Here is a 21,351-nt window from a genome sequence, read left to right as displayed (position 1 = left end):
GGTTATACTTCCAGCAAGACTATCTTTGTATGCAAATTAGATTGATACATTTAAAAGTAGTCATCTTTTTATAAAGTCTATTAGCAAGGAGTATTTTTTACAATCATTTTAATTAAGTTGGTGTTTTGTCACGGATATACTCATAATTACATATACAAATATGTAGAAGTAAGTAAAATTAGATAAAAGTAAGTTAATTCTAAAGTATTTGATATGAAAGCTTCTTAGAAGCTTCATAGATACTACTTTGACTTCATAGATATCTTTAATTAACTTTTTGGATTAGAAACGTGGTCAACAAGTTGGCCATGTACCACACATGTTGTTAGCTTAAAGATCAAGCTAACTATGTGGCCCATACATAGAAAAACTTACCTTGTAAGTCAAGGCATGTGTCCTACAAAGTCAACACATATTGGAGGTCTTATAGAACGTCACCACATAGCCCCTAGTTAGATAGTATATATAGACACAAGAGTGAAGCTTTCTTCACTCTTGTCAACTCTTTTCTTGCTTCCAGTCTAGTTTCAAGGATCTCTAGTTTTTTTGTCTTTTGACAATAGCCATTTTAGTTTCTCTTTCAATATACATATTTATTTATTTATATTTTATTACCTTTCTTTGAAAGAAGGCTCACTTGTCTAGATTACTTTTTCATTGAGTTCTTGTCATTGATAGATTGATAAGAATATACCTATAATATTAGAGCTTTGTCTAATCTTGATTAAGAGTGGATTACCCCTTTTTCTAGATAAGATATAAGCATATTAGAAGTTGCAGATTACCCTCTTCTAAACTGATATTGTCCTTAGTATTTTCTTTGTTCTCAAGTCCTCTCTTCTATTTGTCTTGAGCGATATTAGACATCTTCTCTTTTCTAAGTATTATCATGGCAGAACTTGTTAAAATGAAGAGTGCAATGGCACAAATGCAAGAGCAATTGAGGGAGTTAATGCTTCCAATGTATCAACTCAATTTACTACCACAAGAAGCAACAAGATTGGCAGGAAGTGAAGATATAGATATGGTTAGAGCTGCTTCAACATCTGCACCAAACCATGTCCTTTTTCCTATAGTGGAACGCCCTTCCAATGTTAGAGAACCAAGAATTGTCCTACCCGAGAAGTTTGATGGTACTAGATCTAAGTTTTGAGGATTTATCAATGAAGCACAACTTGTGATTGAACTTCAACCTCAAAGCTATCCAACTCCAGGATTGCAAGTTAGATTCATTGGTATGCTTCTTTCGAGTTCATCTTTTTTTGAACGACAAGATCTAATATTAGATAATCTAGAGGATTTTTTGGCGGAGTTTTGATCCATGTATGGAGAACATAATGCAATTCGTGTTGCAACCAATAAGATCCGTATTTTATGACAAGGCAATCAATTAGTAACGTTGTATACTTCACAATTTTGACAACTTGCAACTGATATCAAGTGAGATGGTGCTGCATTTATTAGCCAATTTCTCTATGGATTACAATATGAGGTAAAAAAATTAATGCTCAACTTACCTGATCCTCAAACATTGAGTCAAGCAATTGACTTTGCTGGGAAGTGCGACAATCATTTTTTGAATTTCGATCTGAGAACCGTACAAGTGGACCTCAATATTACTATAATTCAATGGCAATACCAATACCTCTTCAACACATATATTTAGAAGTAGAGGATAAACAAATTGATGCAGTACGTTTCAAACCTCTTACTGAGCAAGAAAAGACTTGTCATCATCAAAAAGATTATATTTATATTATGGAGAATCAAAATACACTACTCAACATTGTCCAAAGAAACGATGTAACCACAAAATGAGGAGTATGGCTGTGAAAGAAGACAATATGTCAGAAAACGAATTTGTCCAGCTACAATAGGGACCGTGCGGTTAGAACCTTGCACAACATCTAGTAAAGGTCTTATTCTCTCCTCAAAGCCTTCTCCTTGTTTTACATTAAATATTATTTTAGGACCTAAACATTACAAAGCTTCTATCTTGTTAGATTCAAGAGCCTCACCGTATTTCTTAGATGAAGAATATACCAAAAGATATAGCATATCTTTAGTAAAAAAAACTAAACCTGTTCATGTAGAAGTCAAAGATGGTTGTCCATTATCTTTTGGAGATATTACTCATGAAATCCTTCCTATAGAAGTAATAATCAATGGTCATAATAGTTTTGTAGTATTTAATATCATTAGATCTCTTTCTAATCTAGTTATTTTAGATTTATTATGATTAGAAAAATACAACTCTCAAATAGATTAGATTTCTCGAACTCTTACTTTTTCTAAAAGTATAACTAATAATGTAGTTAATCAAATAGAGAGTCATAAGTTGAGTTCAATTAAATCCATATTTATAGATACAAAAGCTTTCTTTCATGCTGCTATGAAAGAATCACCATATATTATTTATGCCACACTTGTTTCTACTGGTGGAAAGGCTTCAAGTGGCATTCCAAGCCAATATCAAGAATTGTAAGATGTATTTGAAAAAAAAGAATGCGGATACACTCCTGGAACATCATCCATATGATTGTTTAATTGAACTTTAAGAAGGAGCACAACCACCATTCGGACCAATCTACAGTTTATCACAAAATGAGTTGACTGAATTTAAGGAGTATATTGAAGAAAATCTAGCCAAGAATTTCATATGCCATTCTAAATCTCTGGCAGGAGCTCCAATTCTATTTGTGAAGAAAAAACATGGATCATTGGGGATGTGTGTTGATTGTCGAGGACTCAACAAGACTACCATCAAAAACAGGCATCTACTACCTTTAATATCTAGACTTCTTGATCAGCTGAATCAAGCTAAGATCTATACAAAAATAGATCTCCGGAGAGCATACAATCTAGTACACATCAAAGAAGGAGATGAATGGAAGACTATGTTTTGAACTAGGTATGAATATTTTGAATACAACGTCATGCCTTTTGCACTTACAAATGCACTAGCAGCTTTTCAACATCGAATGAATGATATTTTTCAAGAGTTTTTAGACGATTTTGTAGTCTGTTATCCAGATGACATCTTGATCTATTCTAAGAATCCACAAGAACATGAACTTCATCTTCGTCATGTGTTACAAAAATTAAGAGATGTAGGACTTTATGTCAAGATAGAAAAGTGTGTATTCCATACTACTCAAATCAATTTCTTAGGTTATATCATTTCAAATGATGGACTTATAATGGATCCTAAGAAAGTTCAAACTATTATAGATTGAAAGATCCCAAAAATGGTAAGAGATGTCCAATGTTTTTTGGGATTTGCCAACTACTATCAGATCTTCATCAAAGACTTCTCTCGAGTTACAGTGCATTTGACTTGTAAAGAAAAACTCCAATGGAATGAAGAAGCGGAAATTGCTTTTGAATCTTTGAAGACAGCGTTTGTTTCTGCACCAATCTTGTATTGTGTTGATTTTTTCAAAGCGTCCTTTGTGGAAATAGATGCATTAGACTTTGCTCTAAGTGTGATTTTGTCACAAATGGGAACAGATGACAAACTTCATCCAATATCCTTTCATTCAAGAAAATTCTCAATAGCAAAAATGAATTATGAGATCCATGACAAAGAACTTCTTGCAATCGTGGATTTATTTCAAGAATGGCGTCATTATCTAGAAGGTGCTTCCAGACTGGTCACCGTATATACGGATCACAAGAACCTCCAATATTTCATATTAACATGCATATTAAATCGTCGTCAAGCTCGTTGGAGCATGTCTTTATCAAGATTCGAGTTCATCACTTATCGGCCAGAAAAACAACAAGGTTTATCCAACGCCTTGTCTAAACCTTCTTATCTTGTATTAAAAGAAGGAAATGCGGCTTTTGAGCAACAAAGAACGGTTCTCTTGAAGCCGGAGTAATTTCATCTTCGAGCAATAAAATCAACATTGATTGTTGATTTAACTTTTCTCAAGCAAGTCCAATTAAGTATGTCTTCAGACCCTCTTGTTCATGATATCAAGAATAATTCTTCTAAATCTCATGATCCCTCTAAATTCGAGTTCAAAAATAACCTACTCTATTTCGAAGGACGCCTATATGTTCCAAAAGGAGAAGCACGTTTATGTATTCTTCAAGCTCGTCACGACTTCCCAACAGCAGGACATTTTGGATACAATAAGATTTTAGAGCTGATATCTAGGGATTTTTGGTGGCTCAAATATGGAAGACAGTAAAAGATTTTGTACAATCATGCGATATTTGCTCAAGATCAAAAACTCCTCATCATCGACCTTTTGGACTTCTTCAGCCATTATCCATTCCAAAACAACCATGGTCTTCTATTTCTTTGGACTTCATCACGAATCTTTCAATCTCACGTTCTTATGACTCTATATTTGTGATAGTAGATCGTTTTATCAAAATGGCACATTTTGTACCATGTACAAAATCTATCATAGGTGAAGAAATAGGTAAGCTCTTTCTTGACAATATCTATTGCTATCATGGATTACCCAAGGATATTATATCAGATAAGGGAACTCAATTTGTATCAAAATTTTGGCAGACTCTTTTCAAGATTCTTAAAGTAGATATAAAACTATCTTCGATATTCCATCCTCAAACTGATGGACAAACAGAGCGTTTTAATCAAGTTTAAGATGTACTATCAACTACCAATAAGATGATTGGACAACTCTTTTGTCATTAGCAAAATTTGCTAACAATAATACAGTACATTCTTCTATAAAACAAACACCTTTTTTTCTAATTATGGTTATCATCCACGATTTGATACTTTTGACTTTTCAAAAGTTGATAATCCTGCTATGAAAGATTTGGCGATTCATTTGTAAGAGCTACATGCAACGATGAAGGTGCAGTTAAAAGAGGCTCAAGAACAACAAAAGGTCAATGCGAATGTCTATCAAAAGGAACAACCACCATTACTCTTAGGTGATAAAGTATGGCTACTTTGTCGCAATATCAAGACCACTCGTCCTTATGACAAGTTGGACTATCGAATGCTAGGACCATTTTCTATTTTTACACAAATCAATCCAGTTGTATATCGTTTACATCTATCGGAGTTAATGAAAATCCATCCAATATTCCACGTGTCTCTTCTTGAACCATACAAGACAATGGACATACCAAGAAGAAGATAAGCTCTACCTCCTCTTATAGAAGTAAACAATTATAAAGAGTTTGAAGTAGAAGAAGTCTTAGATTCAAGGCGGCGCCAAAATAAATTTGAATATCTTGTCCATTGGCACGGATATGATATTAGTAAACGCACATGGGAGCCAATAAAGAATCTTACAAATGCAGCAAAGCCGGTGGAGGCTTTTCATCGACGACATCCATCAAAATCAAGATGAAAACCTTCTTTATAAAAGAAACAACATCTAGGCAAGATAACATTTTACTTTCAATCCTTGTTTGTGGCTTCTTTGTAGTTATGATGCTCAGAAAATGGAGAACCAACAACTAGCGGATTCGACTCAAGAGTCTTCATATGCTGAGCTGTCGGATGAGACATTACGATTGTCTCAACCTTCAAGACGACGCAATCGAGATGGAGATCTTCAAAAATGACATGTTCTTCCTCGAATAGATGGCGAGATATAATGCATTTGATATAACGACTTGGGAAGGGACTCCCGAAGTTTGGTGATTATGCTAGAGGTAGGAACAACTCCTGATGGTGTTCCAAATGTTCTATTTGAAGGAAGTTATGAAGGCCTCAACAATGATCAAATAATTAGGTGGTCTTTCCACCCTAATATGGGACACTACCGATGGTTGAGAGGCCCTATCAATCATCTTCGAAGAGAACAAAGATCAGAGTATGTGGCAAATATAATTTGTCGCATTATAGATTTCTTCAACAAATGATGATCGCTCCTCGTCGAACTTGTCCCTAGAAGGGGGAGTAATGTCACGGACATACTCATAATTACATATACAAATATGTAGAAGTAAGTAAAAGGAGTTAAAAGTAAGTTAATTCTATAGTATTTGATATAGAAGCTTTTTAGAAACTTCATAGACACTACTTTGACTTCATAGATATCTTTAATTGACTTTTTGGATTAGAAACATGGTCAACAAGTTGGCCATGTGCCACACATGTTGTTAGCTTGAAGACCAAGCTAACTATGTGGCCCACACGTAGAAAAACTTGCCTTGTAAGTCAAGGCATGTGTCCTACAAAGTCAACACATATTAGAGGTCCTATATAACATCGCCATGTTGTCGTGTTGTGGTTTGGCTACTATATAAAAATAATGTAATTATGTACTTAGTATATAATTTATTAAGTAACATGGTGAGAGCCATGTTAGTAGATTTTAATTGGTTGTAGAATATAATTTGATTACTACCTTGAGAAGAGGTTGTTTAAAAGATTACTATAGAATTTGTATAACTTTAATTTCCTTTTGATAGTGGCTTTTAAGATTGGTTTTGGTTGATAGTAACTTCTAAATATTTAGAATCACCTTTGTTAGACATTGGTGACCTTTGAAAACTTCTTTTGGTTCTTCTATTTGGTGTTTAGTGCATAAATTATGTAAATCTTATAAGAAAAAGGATTGAAAAAGGATTTTGGTAGCAAAAGGAGTAATTAGGGCACCAATATAGATGAATGGAGATGAATAATGAAAATCTCCATTCCTATTGGTCAAAAATCATGACCAATGGACTTTGAGGAAGCTCCCGAGGCCATATTAGGGATTAGGGTTAGTTTCTCGAGGCCATTCAAACTTTGGAGGTTGAGATCAAAAGCTTTAGGGTTTTGGATATGGTTTTGGTGCAAAATTTGTGTCATTTGGGGTATTTATGAGGAAGTTATAGGCGCTCAAAGTTAAGGTGTTATTTTTTGGACCTACTGTCACTCTTTGGAGCATTGCGCACGCATACAGATAGAAAACGAGGATCGGCGACTAGAGTTGGAGAGAGCACTTATTCGGCTACAATTTATGTCCACTGTCTATCAAATTTCAAGCTTTGATAAAGGCAATATTGGCAGTTGAAGTCAGCACTTTGAATCTAAGGGTAGTAAGTAGCCCGATTTACTTGTACTTGTGATTTGAGCTATATCTTAGACAATTTGACGAGGTTTTCACTCAAAATTTCTAATATTGTGTATAATCTTATTATAAAACTTTCTACATAATTTTTGTGGAATTTGGAGTTTGGGTTTTTGAAATATAGGGAAAATAGTTTTCAGATGCTTGTAAGTTAGGGTTTTGTGCACCTGTTAGGATTTCTAAGATTCTGAAAGATCGGTGATAGATGTACGGTTCATTTTTGTTGTAGTAAGGGTTACGAATAGCATCTATCTTATGTAGAAATTTTAAACAAATTGAACGGTTGGATCGAGATATATGAGATCCTAAAGTCTGATGTAAAAAGGTCTTTGAGGGAAGAAAAATGTTTTGAAGGATTTTAATATATTTTGAGTTTTTATACAAAGCAAAGAGGATTTTTGGGACCTAAGGCATAATATAAAAGTGAAACCTAAACTCTCTACAGCTAGATACCTGGTGTATTCCTAGATAGCAAATCATGCCATATGACAATGTAGCCCTTAGTTAGATAGTATATATAGAGAGAAGAGTGAAGCCTTCTTCACTCTTGTCAACTCCTTTCTTGCTTCCAGTCTAGTTTCAAGGGTCTCTAATTTTTTTGTCTTTTGGCAATAGCCATTCTAGTTTCTCTTTCAATATATATACTTGTTTATCTATATTTTGTTATCTTTCTTTGAGTGATGGCTCACTTGTCTGAATTGCTTTTTCATCGAGTTCTTCTCCTTGACATATTCTTGTAATAGTATAATGTTAGATATGAAATATGTATTTTTCATGAAGTTCCTAAGCTTGCTATATTTTTTTATGCCATTTAGTCTTTTTTCAAAGCATTTGATGCTATATAAAGTTATAATTAGACCATCATCTATAAGAAAGAATTGTATTGTCATCTTTTACTTTTTACTCAAAATAAGCAAGTAAAGAAAAATATGGTTGTATTTTGGGCTTTCTGTGTTGTATATAGTCAATCACTTATTTCTATTTCATATGGAGAATTGCCTTTATTTGTTCAAATATTAAAGCTTAATAATTTTTTGTAGAAGAGATAATAGTTTTTCAGTATATGGCTTGACTTTGTTTGATCATAGTAATTTATTTGTCATAGAAAAGTATAGCCAATCAATCATATATTAGTAATGTATCTAAATTATTCCATTCTATATTTTATATTGCATTGGTCCAAAGACACAAAAGATTGGATCTATTATTATTATTGATGATTTTTAACTTAAATCTTTGAATTATAGAATTGATTATTTGAGTTTGCACTGATTCTAGTATCTAGTCCTTCTCATTGGATATATGTTTCACTTATATTATATACAATAGGGCCTCATTGATTTTGTACACCAATGTTTTGAGGAAATTACTTTGGGATGCACATACCAAAATTGTTGTAATTTGATAATGTGTTGTATCTTCAGAAGAAACTAATAGAAGGGTTAGTTTCTAGAGCTATCCAAAAACTCAATTGTATTATTGTGAGTCATATGTTATTGACCCAGTTGAAGCATTGAATCCTTCATTCATTTGTAGTATTTTGGTGGATTATTTTTCATCCATATAAAGTTGGTCCTTAGAAGTGTTGTCATGGTACGTTTTTGGAGGCCAAGACCACTATTCTTCAAGGTTTCAAAGTGTATGGTCTTGTACTGGAGTTGTTTTTGTTCTGCTTATCAAGGAAGTATGCACTATTTAATATGATGTGATGTACTTCTATAGTGGTTGCACTGAGTGGACAAATCACTATATTCTATTTTGTATACTTTTTCATGTCTTGTAAAGTTAGATATAATCAACGAGTACGATATAGTAATCAAACTTTGAGTCTTCTTGCTTTACTTTAGTAAGATTCAAAATAATATATAGCTTTTAATATTTCAATGTTACAAAGGCATCTGTTCATAAATATATTGAATTGGAAATCCGTTTTTACCGTTGTGAAACCTCACGCACTCACAAACCCTAATCTGTGGCACTACCAAGTGACACCTTAGACATGATTAAGGCTAGCTCAATCCGGCATTAGGATTGATGACATAAACGCGTCAGCTCTATCGATTAAGGAGCTTGGTGTTTAAAAAACCCTGGCTTGGAACCCATTGCTCTCCTCCAATTAAGATACTCTTGAAGTAAATGATTTGCCCTGCGTTCTTCCCATGATTAATCATGAAAATCAAGTTGGGTCATGTCGCAAATGGATCATCTCACCTCAGATGTGCCACTTCTCCTAAGTCATTTAGACCCAGCAAGCGACATCATGGGGCTCGTTAAACATCCCCCATCTAGCCTCTCCCAGAGCCCTGCCCGCTTCTGCTCCCAACACTATCCTCAAGTTCACTTGTGTGCTTCATCATTGCACACAGCGGTGCACACAAGCACTCAGATTGATACAAACTCGAGGCTGAGTGGAAGGAGTCACATAATGCCGAGAAACCAGCAAGCATAGCCAAGCATACAGGCGACCTTGGATGAGGGACGGGGTAGAAGGATGAATAGAGCTGAGGGGATGAACAATCATCGATGAGGAGCTCTGTCTGTAAGATGTTTCGTTGTAAACAACATAAATGTTTCCAAGATTGTAATTATCCTTTATTACAAATTATCGTAGAAATTTTATATATAAATATTTTAATAAAATTTACCAATTAAATTAGGTTTTTTTTTCAATAATGTAATATCTCCTAGAAAAGTGATAAAATTTATCACATTTTTTATTCTTTGAATGATCTATAAATCTATTTATATTGTTAAAATTCATAAATAGCTATATATAAAAAATTACAAGAATTTTTTTTGTAATTATTGATACTTTTTTATTATGCTAAATTACATAATAGAGACATTATTTTAAAGAATTGTTAGGGGGACATCTCTTTATTACTATGTAGACATCTCTTTGTACTATGTACCCCTCCATACATAAAATAATATCATTGTGATATATATAAAATTACAAAAATTATAAAAAAATCATTAAGCATTAAAATATAACCATTATATATATTATAGTAGACTTTTTCTCTAAAAAAAGAAAATTTTGGTTACACTTTATTTTAATTATGAGCATCAAGAACCAACACATTTTTAGTTTTATTACCTTTTATTATTGAGAGTTTAAACTGATATACTAGTAATAATATGGCAATGATTTTATTGAATGTATGCACAATTGCAAGATGCAGAGATATTTATGCAACAAAAGGAAAGTTTCATCTTGTAATTATCTTATATTAACTTTTATAATTTCAAAAAAACTTTTTCTTATAACCTAAACCATTTAAAAATTAAATGATATTTTGATCTATCTAATTTTTTTAATTTAAAATTATAAATGGACTTAATTTTATATATGTGAACATGTATATTTTGCAAGTATAGTTGTTTAACAAAAACACAAATTTGTAACATGCAATGCAATAAACCTTCAAGATAAGCTATACAAACTTCATTCTTTTTTTGATTACCTCATAATCGTTAAAGATAAGAAGGAGAAATTATCCATTCTCTATTTTAACAATTAGTTATCAATACAAATGTTAATTTTTTTTTAAGAAAAATAGTTAAAAATCCTTATATTTGTAGAATATCTTTATAATTTTAAAAAATAATCAACAATTAATTTATTTTATATATTATATATTAAATTTTATATATATATATATATATATATATATATATATATATATTTAATGGATTTTGAGAATTGATTTGTTTATAAATATTATGAAGAAATTCTTACTCTAAGTATAATTATAAATTTATTAAACTTATGTTGATAAATCAAAGAAACAAAAATAGTAACAATATTTGTACTAATAATTTGAAATTATGATATTAATAATACTTTTTCAGAGACTTAAAATTGATATAGAATTCTTCGTTGAGATTAATAAGTCAATCTAGTATTTTATTTATTATAATATCAACTATCAAATATTAATTATATGATTATATACACCAAATTCAATTTTGTTTTGGATGCACATCTTGAAAAGCGTGAATATTTCTACAATAAAAATTGTGAATAATTCTAATCTTTTTAATTTAAAAAATACATGTAATAATTATTTTTATATTAAAAAAATAATAGTAGCCAAAAGAGACTATTTTGTATCAAATTTATTGGTGTAAAGAATTAGAGATACTTTCAAAAGAATTGTTTTTAATACATATGTATATTTTAAATTAATAAATATGAGTTTCAAGTCTCCTCTTAAGCAAAAAAATATTTCAATAAATTTCATCCACAAATTCTCAAATAGACCATTTGCAAAAAAAATCTTTTAAGGGCCACTTCACACTATCGAAAAATTGTTGAGTGGACAAAGTATTCCAGCATTATGATTAGTAGAGAGAATTAAAATTAATTTCTTTACCTATATGCTGAAAGCAAATGGCTACCAAGCATTTTGGTTGAAATTGCCGACATGGCAACAATTCATGGCAGTTTTGGTGTCAAGGTGTTTTCAGATTAATAAGAAATTGGGCCGACCAAATTAAGGCGGGCAATCATCAATTGAGCAAATAAGTCGATAGTCATATTAATTATATTTTAAAGACTTCTACATTGACCTTTTGTCCAATTTTAAGTAGAGTTGTCTAAGATCCATTCAATCAAACTACCATACTTTGAAGTGGCCTTAAATACTACACATGCATAGCTAAATAAATTATAAGTATATATATATATATAGATAGATATATTCAAGCCACTAATGGCAATCAAAATTGTCAACTTTCAAAGACTTGCCAACCTACATTAACCTCTAGAATGCATTTAGATAAGGCATATTCATCAATAACGTGATCACACATGAACAAGATGTAGTTAATTTTGGTAGGCTTTGTACTTGTTTAAATTTTGTTTTAATTGCTTTCAAGGCATAATGTAAAATTTTGTGAACAATCTTATATCTCACAAGATTAAAATATATAGTAAAGTGGTGTGTGGCATTCAAAATAAGCTTTTATCAAATTTTAGCTAATTGAGCATTAATAACTAAGCTAATCTTCTTATGTACATTGTTGAAATTATCCATGGACATTGAGATCTAGTCTTTTATTGCACCATGTAGATCCTCAACCTACAATGTTAGGTAATGGCCATAATAGCAAATGTAATTAGTCCAAAGTTTTACAAACTTTGTGTAATATGGGAACATCCAAACAACATCAATATATCTCCCAACATCACTGTTAAAGTCATGTTTTAGGCTATTCACGACTTCTTTGTACTACTTGATACTAATTGCATAAACCACTCCTTTTCATATAGTTATAAAGGCCTTAAAATTATAGCATCTTGGATAATGGACTTGACATTTGATAGTACATTTTTCTTGATGTGCCACATATAGAGCAAGCATTGTATTATAATATCTGAAAATACAATGTCAATTGCATATATCAATAAGAGCTTACAATCAATTATAAAAACAAATAGAAGTATTGATGCAAATACAAATTATATGTGTCTCAAAGCTCAAATATAATTATCTTCTTTCTTTGCTTGAATGAAGCAAAAGCATAGCAAACAAGAATGATTTGTGCTTGTGCTAGTAGCAACATGTTGTAATGGCATTTAAAATTAATTTGTATTATATATTGAGTCTAATAAGATGACATGAAGTGCATAGTTGTATTAACATTCAAGTTCAACTACCTTGGAAGGCATAAAAATAAATGAGAAAGACTACTATTGCTATTCAATTTTTTTATATGGAAGACATTGTTGCTCTCTAACTTATTTAAGAGTACTTCTAAAAGAATATGATTGGTAAATTCTTCTCATCTTAAAGAATCTTAAAGGTTATATATGTTCCTTCAAGTGCATCTACTATTGGAATACAATTGCATCTCCTTAGTATGGATGACTTGGAAAGAAGCACAAACTTCAAATAAGTTTTGAACTATTTCAACTTTGTCTATTGATAAGATTCTTCTTGATGGATAGGCTATTATAACAATTGTTAGATTGTAATTGTGGTCAGTGTTAACCACATTAGATGTCCATGTTGCATCGTCTTCTTATGAGATATGTGATAGTTTGATTTGGAAGGAACATTAACCTCATCTAAATGTGATAGCTTGACTTGTAACATTAATAGTGTATTCACCTTGATGGACTTAGTAGAGAAAGATAGTGCACGTAAATCTTGTATTGAAGAATGTGTGGTTGTGTAGTTGTCAAAGCACAAATCTACGACAATAGGTGAAATATTCTAAATGGATTTTTTTTTCTTTTAGTGTCGCTGTCATACTGTAATTGCTTATAGTATGTAAAAATTAGTTAGAACATATAATATGTTTATAAGTATTGATGTGTGTTAGAATGGTTTATAGATTAATTTAAAGAAAGTTGGTATAAAAAACTTTACTTTGTTTTTTTTTTTTTTTTTTTTTTTTTACTTGTTTTGATTATAGCATTTAAAAAAATTATAAGACCTAAATGTTTAGTATGAAGCCTTTAGAAGAGATTAAAGCCTAAAGAAGAAAATCTTAACTAATTGGAAGCTTATTAGAAGGGATAAAAGCAAGGCATGGTTGGATGAAGGCAAGGAATGGAGATCTTCATTCCTATTGATCGAAGGCCATATCCAATGGACTTCAAGGAGGCTGCCTCAAGTCTTATTAGAGATTAGGGTTTTTTTTTGAAGTCATTTGAGCTTTGGAGGCTAGGGTTAGGAAGTTTAGGATTTTGAATACAAATTAGGTACAAATTTTGTATGATTTGGAGTTTTTATGAAAGAATTATTGGCGCTCAAAGTTAAGGTGTCAATATTGTACCTATTGTCATTCTTTGGATCATAACATACATTTGCAGAGAGCAACATAAGATCAGCAACTAGGGTTGGAGACAACACTTCTTCGACCTCACTTTTTGTATATATTTTTTTTAATCAATTTGGACTTTGAATGAAGAAGTTATAGAGGATTGAAGTTAGTGTATCCAAATCAAAGACAGTAAGTAAGTGATTTTATTCATAGTAATGGTAAGAGCCATATCTTAAGTTTTTAGAAGAATTTTTGGTTCAAATCTTTTGGAGAAGATAGATAATTATGTTAAAAAATTACATATACAAACTTTGTGGTATTTGAGTATTTAATTTGTGAGATATGAAAAAAATCACACGTGGATGTATAAAAACTAAGGTTTGAAGCTATTGTTAGGGTTTTGGTAATATCTTAAGATCCGCAACGAATTTGTAGTTGAAATTTGATGTAGAAGTTGATAAGAATACATCAATACTTCTTATAAAATTTGAGTAAGTTTGAATAGTCGGATCAGGAGATATAAGGTATTGAAGTTCAAGAAATTTTTCACATAAAGGTATACAAGGTTTTAGAAGATTTTATCATATTTTGGATGCTGTTGGTTACTTGAGGCTTATGTATTTGGTGTAATTGCTCCAAAAAGGGAAATTTTATATATAAACTTAGGCTTCCCTTATTTGGAAGCTTGATTGAACAATTAGTGACAACCAGGAGCCTAGTGCTTTCTTCAGGCAAACTCTCTCTACTCTGACACTCCACAGATCCAATCAAGAAGTGGCTGAATTTATTGCTGTTATTGTTGCTCAACACATGTTGCTTGGTAGCTAGTGTTTATAACATCTACTAGGTTTACTAGAGGCCACAGATTCCACAAAAAAAACATGAAATCATCTAAACATGGTCATGGTTGCAATTACCACATGTAAGATTAAATTGAAATGCTCTCTCGCACAAAGGCTATGATTTGCAAAAATTTTAAAAAATAAAACATAAAAAAACAAATAAAACAAATCATGAAAGAAAGGCTTCAATCACAGGGAATTACATCTTGATTGCCTGATGTGGATTCTTATTTTAAAATTGTGGTCACATAGTTCTAACCATTGCTGCATGATTAAAGAACATGAAATCCTTCAAATACTTCATTGCATTCTTTACACAAATTTATGGATTATCTTTCTGTTTGATGAACTAACTCATCAGCTGATTTCACATGTAACAAAGGATGAAAAAATAAAAAATAAAAAATAAAAAATTTAATGGGGCATTTGTTCATTGTGAACAGAAAAGTTGATGAACTTATGAGTTCATTTACAGTTCACATGAAACTTCGTTCACACGTAATGAAGTATGAAATGAATTGTGAACAAATATTGTGAATGAAAATATATAAATTGTGAACACAAATAACGCACTTAATTATTCAATTTTGGTTTTAAAAACCATATGCACAATATTTTGGCTCTGCAGTATATCAATGAACTAGGTCAGGTGACCAAATTTGGCTGCACAGTACATAAATGAACATACATGTTTATTAAGGACCCCTACACGTGAACTAGGTTAGGTTACCAAACCATGTCATTTTAGTAAAAACCCAGGTCAACCTATCAATTCCCATATATATGAATCCGACCACTAACTCCGAGTTCACTCAAAACCATTTAAAGACGTTTTTCTGACAAAAAGAATCGTTACCCCATTCAATAGAGGCTGTTTTTATTGATATTCAGATTGAATGAGGAAGCCAGCACGAATCATGAACTCACTCTGAAACTTTGGAATCGGAGGGTGGGAGCCATTCCCAACACGCGCCTATCGAATTCAAAATCCTAGCAGAGCGCTGTCATTCCCCGTCAGCCCGCCTCGCCGCACCCGAGCAGCCCTGCTACTCAAATAATCTGTCATTGGTGACAAAATTTTGTGGTGAGAAGCAGCCTAAGCTGTGGATGCTTCAGTACTGAAGATCGCATGCCTTAGCATGCAGTTGCGCTAAATTGTTTTGTTTTGTGGTGTATGCAGGAAAAAGATTCGTGTGTTGGTCACCGTCGTAGTGGTTTTGCTCGTCTCCGGCGAAATGGCCGTTTGGGAGGCAAGGAGGTGATTCGTCGGGGTTGCTGTTGCTACGAGGACTGTGATCCGCCTCCAGAGAGGCCAAGGCTGCCAAAGCCTTCATCTCCTTCTCGCTGCTGGAAAGCCTCTCCGTGCACAGCTTGTACTGGAAGACGCCTGTCTTCAGCCGTTTGAGCTGAAACTGGCGGTGCGCAGTTAGTTGCTGAGCATTTGCTAAGCATTCCTCCAGTTTTTGCGACTTGCTTTTTAGGGCGGCGATTGTGACAACAGCTTTCTCCACCACGCTCCTGAGACTCGCAACTTTCTCCTCGAGCCCTCGCCGATTCTCTTTGGCGTTCTCCAGCTCTTCCAGCAGGTTGCGCACATCCTCTTCGTCCTTCTCTGCGGCGATGCGGGAGCTGAGGTTGGGGACTTCCTTGTGTAAAGATTCCTCTTTTATTTCGTTGCCCTCGGAGCTTGGGGGAGACACCGAGCTACGGGTACCGTGTGACCACTCTCGTTCCTTGAGCTCTGCGGATTGGTATCTTCCTGCATTGACGAAGGGGCTATTTCCTCTTCTTGGGCTGCCTTCTATTGCAGCTGGACTACTTTTCACAGGCGTGGGGGAGCGGCTTCGTTGGGGAACCGGAGATCTGGTGCGATGATGCATTCGCTCACGGGACGGTAGAGATCCTCGGCGCCGAATCCGTTCTTTCATTCCTCGAGATCTAAAGTCTCGATCTCGGTCGCGGAATCCTAATCCTTTTAAGTTCTTCCGTACCTCGTTGACGCGGATGGTACGGCCTTCAATTTGACCTCCATCCATGTCGCGAATCGCCATTGTTGCCGATCGAGGGTTGGTGAAGGAAACAAATCCGAAACCACGAGACTCCCCGCTCTCACGGTCATATACAATTTTCACAGAAACCACTTCGCCAAATTCGATAAATGCTTTTTTCACTGCGTCTTCGCTACTTTCATATGAAAGCCCTCCAACATGCACCGAATTTGCGTCATCCATCTCTAGAGTGCCTCTCCCCGATTTTTAGAAATGAATTCCCGATTGACGTAAGGGCGAGTTGATTTCACGAAGGAGATCCTTTGCGTACTTGAGAGCAAGATGAGTAATTATTCATTAAATTCATGACAATCATGATCGTCCAGCGTCAGTGACGGCTCCCTTCATTCTCAGATCCACAACTAGGTTCAATGAACACTTAAAGATGGAAACACGCGGCGGTTTACCCCGACGCCGGAAAACTACAGGAGGGTATTTGGCGTTCGCTCACTCTGAGGTTTTCGACTTTGCCCTTTTAAGCAGAGGAAATTACATCATAACGGATTTCACGTTTAATTGACGGCTTCGAGATTGCAGAAATAGCTATTCCCAGTTACCCAATTACGACAATTCGCTGTTCGAGGATATTCGGCGGGATATGCTTCTTCGACCTTGTTAAAAGCAATTGACGAAATGTATTTTTCGACTTGCCAAGAATTCGTTACGAACTCAGATGGTATTAACCATACCGGCACAGCTAGTACGAATAGCTGATGCGCGTCCCTATTTAATGTCAATAGGTAAAATTCCTTACTGTTATACCTATGTATACCCTCCATCGAATTTGCTTCCCTCACTGAAACAATACATCATTGTAGTAAATCGACGTGAGCTTCGAAGACTACAAAGCAATTCTCTGATGCCAAAAATCAACGAAACGTTACGTTCCTCCTAACGTTACGTTCCTCCTAACGTTGTTCACCAACCGTCAATCTTCTTTACTACAACCACAGAATGACATCTCCTCGGAAAGACCAACACGGGGGCCGCTGTATTACTTGGCTGTGAAGGGTGAAAGTTTCAATTTGGGGAGCTCTTTCCTCACTTCTAAGCAAGAGCAAATACGCACTTTTAAAACCGAAAGCTTCTACTCTTGATTTGACATTCTCTCAATCGTTACAATCTCATGAAAAACCTCGCTCACCATATTGACATTAGAAAACAGGAGCGCACATCGAATGTTTGTACTGAAAAGTTATAGCAAACTATATTGGACCCAAGTGCGTTCATGGAGCGAATTGATCATATGAAACCCGTCAAGCCAGACTTACTTTTTGCAAGAACTCGGAAAATTAGACCAGAGACGTAATTAATCAATCGTCATCAGAATCAGGAAGGTGGTGGATAGAAGATAAGCATAGTGGAGAAACAGCCTATAACCACATGCATCTTCCTCTCACTGACAATGCATGGAAGTTCTTGTTCCGGTTTCTCAGACTTGAGGGGATCGACCACCGGCTGGCCGTAGTGGCGAAGGAGTTGAGTTCGACTGCCTGTACCAGTCTCCACCGTTAACCTTACCAGACAAGTGAATGAGCTAACTATCCTAGCAACCTCCTATCACCTGGCAGAAAACTACCGAAAAATCAGCCAACGCCCTGCAGCACGAGACTTCGCGATCAGCCTAACGTTGATGTGAATGTGATTGCTTCCTCGACATAACTCCGTGAGGGCTACGTAGGCTTCGAAATTAAAAATGCCACTCGTATACATGCGAGGTGATAACTTTTACCTTCAGGGATTCTGGGTTGGTCCCCTCAGCTCTCGGCTGCCTCTACGTTCTGGGAGATTAGAGTCTGACTCACATTGACCGGTTCGGATTCAATAGCATAAACGCGTAACAAAGATTCTCCTTGATGTATGACGTTGAGAAATTGGATTGAGAGGAGGTGAATTGGAGAAGACAAATTGTAATACTGGTTGTTACTCTAAAATTGTCATGCAGACACCAATAGATCCATTCCGAGGAAGATGCCTGAAACGTCCGACACGCTAAGGCACATACTTTCTTGTGCAAACTCAAATTACGATGCTTTGAGCATAGATCCCCCAATTCACCAACTTTCGTCGCTCCACTAACAGTAAAATTTTATTCAGAAAAAGATATACGGGAAATCAAAAAGTGAATTGTTTCTTCTCTTAGTAAGGGTGTATTCTTTAAGCTCAAAGAAAGATTTGTTCAGATGAGTCCAACGTTAGAGACATTTTCAGCTTCAGATTCAACACATTAAGTGGATTTTGATTACAGACATCGTGCTTCATTCATCACACAATGTTACCCAAAACCCTATTCTTTGCAGGACTAACGTTCTTTACAGACCAAAACCCTATTCTTTGCAGATTGCACCAGTAACACATCGTTCACCAAGATTACGATAGCTCAGTAGAATAACATAACTGACGAGAGCCTGAAATGTTTCGAAAAGGAATAGACTACGTTGGTTTTGTATGCTTATTGATACAATTGCCGCTCGGTGAGAGCCCAGCGTCAGGAGATTCTTCAATAACGATTGTGTACATGTCAGAAAAATTATGGGAGCTAGAGTCTGAATTGAATAATAATAATACACTTGCGCGGAATGAGGACTATCTCTTTGGAAGATCATGGAGGAGGTTGGAGTCAGGATCGTGGTAATCAGAAAAAATAAGATCTTCGTCATACGACCCTTGACTTAGTGAATGTACTGTTCCCCATGAGCCTGTTGAAGTATCAACTTGGACTCCTCTCGCCATCTGTCTTTCTTCCTGCAGGATTCACAACCCCATCGTATCCTTGCATTGAGGGTGCTGACGGATAAAGTCCAAGGAACGCATGGACTCATATTCAATTCAGACTGCTAACGTAAAAAAGGTAGGAGCATTATCACTCAATCAAACAATCAATCAAAGCTTGAAGATCTCAGCTCGAAACAATTCCAAAAGAATGAAGAAAGTCCTTTAAAAAAAATGAATGAGGATCCCATCCACATTTAGAGACTCGTTTGTGCGTTGATACCCAACACGACTTCTAGTTTCTGTTTGAAAAGAGTGCAAGCCAGAATTAGTTAAAACAAAATACAATAGGTTAAGAACGCTCACCAGCCAACGGATGTGATCCTCCATCGTAAATACCTGGGGTCCATCATCTATACTGAACTCATCAACAAAATCTTCGTACTGATCTGAAAGGCCTTCGAAACGAACACAACAGAAGGATAAGACACATTCTCATTCGCAGTTTGTCTAAGGGATGCGACTGGAGGACGAACTCTTCACAGCAATACATTCGGATACTGAGGTCCTCACATCTCTGATACCATGAGTTACTAAAACCCTATATGCAGCTTCTTGAGAAAAGATCGAGGTTACAAACAAAACTATCTTGACTGAGTGCAAATACACCAGTAGTTCAGACGAATTTATCAAATTGGAGCATACGCAAGTGATCGCCATGAAGTCACCGACAAGAGCAAGAGCAAGAAATGCCAGCACATCAGGCGACGGTCTAAAACTTTCAAAAATTCGGCACATACTCTCAGAATCTATTGTCCCATTCTCGCTTCTTACCGAAGCTAACAATCAATGGACACCACAATGGTACCGACTACAATCCCCCAGAGGTCAACAAAACCAAAAAATAAAATAAAAAATTGAAAAAAAATAAAAGATAAATCCTCCGAAGTCAGGTCTATCCATGACGCCAAGGCGAAAGGGTGATGAGTGCCACACCTCGGAGCACCACCACTCTTGAATCAAGCTACGCGACTCTGGCCATCACACAGCCTCGCTTCGCAAATCGTCGACCGGAGGTCGCCGGCGGAAAGAGAGGGCGACCCCTCGCTCCGAATTCCGGTTCGTCGTATTAAATTCGGGGGTTGCCCGTCCGCAGTCCAACCTGGTGTGGATTTGGCTATTATCTAGCCCGAACGAACTTAGCTGGCCTCTGTCAAAGACTAGGGTTAGATAGGACATCCCCTATCGAACTGTCGCGATGTCTCGTGGACGGATTATCATCCATGGCCCAGTTCATCCATGTCACAATTCATCCATGTAATCTGTCCAAATTCTTGCAGCCAAACCTATGATGTTTTAGCCATTAGTTTCTTTCATGTCATCCTGTTGTGGGGGTGTTTCTTAAACTATTACTTTTATGCAACATTATTATTTTTTTAGTGATATTTATATGAATTTGATTATGTATATATATATATATATATATATATATATAATATTTTTTTTCTTATTTCATAAAATAAAATTTGGAATAAAAATATGAAATCAAAGTTAGCTTTTATTATCACAAATTCCATCAATACTTAGTTTCTAATAATTAATGCTTAGAACTATAGTTTTAGAAAATCATATATTTAATACAATAGGATAAATTATAAAAATATTTTATTTTATTTTATTTTATTTTATATTAAGAGAATTTATAGAAAAACAAGGATTGTTTCTAGTTTTGAATAAATTGGTACTTTTGTGCAACTTATGTAATATGAAAAGATGTATGTGTAGGTATTAAAGATCCTAACTTAAGTAGCATCAACAAAAAGAAGCTATACCATTAAAGAGCCTTAATAGTTAAATTAGGAGACCATCTAATATAATTTAAATAATTTTCTCTAAAATAAATAAACTAAATAA

At 34.6% G+C, this 21,351-nt stretch overlaps 1 protein-coding gene and 1 long non-coding RNA gene across 4 annotated transcripts; both read right to left on the bottom strand.

Annotated features, from left to right (window-relative positions):
* Window positions 1–15,229: 15,229 nt before the first annotated feature.
* On the bottom strand, window positions 15,230–17,576 carry LOC112287436 (uncharacterized). Of its 2 annotated transcripts, XR_002971265.3 has the most exons (3): window positions 15,882–17,576; window positions 15,605–15,736; window positions 15,230–15,299 (listed from the first exon to the last, which is right to left on the bottom strand). XR_002971265.3 is itself a non-coding variant. In XM_073536556.2 (2 exons), the coding sequence occupies exons 1-2, from the start codon at window positions 16,906–16,908 to the stop codon at window positions 15,660–15,662; spliced, it is 1,104 nt and encodes a 367-aa protein (XP_073392657.1). In that variant the 5' UTR covers window positions 16,909–17,574; the 3' UTR covers window positions 15,230–15,659. The 2 variants fall into 2 exon arrangements, 1 of the variants encoding a protein (XP_073392657.1); XM_073536556.2 differs by having other exon boundaries at window positions 15,230–15,736; window positions 15,882–17,574.
* Window positions 17,577–19,163: 1,587 nt separating this feature from the next.
* Window positions 19,164–20,614, bottom strand: LOC149988289 (uncharacterized). 2 transcript variants are annotated; one of them, XR_016505188.1, is made up of 3 exons: window positions 20,434–20,614; window positions 19,804–19,895; window positions 19,164–19,470 (listed from the first exon to the last, which is right to left on the bottom strand). It is a non-coding gene; the product is annotated as an uncharacterized LOC149988289 (long non-coding RNA). The 2 variants fall into 2 exon arrangements; XR_016505187.1 differs by lacking the exon at window positions 20,434–20,614 and having other exon boundaries at window positions 19,804–20,423.
* Window positions 20,615–21,351: the final 737 nt, after the last annotated feature.

Source organism: Physcomitrium patens, chromosome 10 (assembly GCF_059467195.1).
Source record: "Physcomitrium patens ecotype Gransden chromosome 10, ASM5946719v1, whole genome shotgun sequence".
Classification (NCBI taxonomy): domain Eukaryota; kingdom Viridiplantae; phylum Streptophyta; class Bryopsida; order Funariales; family Funariaceae; genus Physcomitrium; species Physcomitrium patens.
Note: the sequence above shows the minus strand (reverse complement) of the source record. Positions and strands in the feature narration are given on the sequence as shown.

Excerpts from the sequence above, each read along its gene's own strand:
- LOC112287436 (XM_073536556.2), bottom strand. The coding sequence starts at position 16,908 with ATGGATGACGCAAATTCGGTGCATGTTGGAGGGCTTTCATATGAAAGT. Across the intron at positions 15,737-15,881 it reads CGAGCAAAACCACTACGACG|ATTATTTGAGTAGCAGGGCT; the intron begins GTGACCAACACA and ends CACCAATGACAG.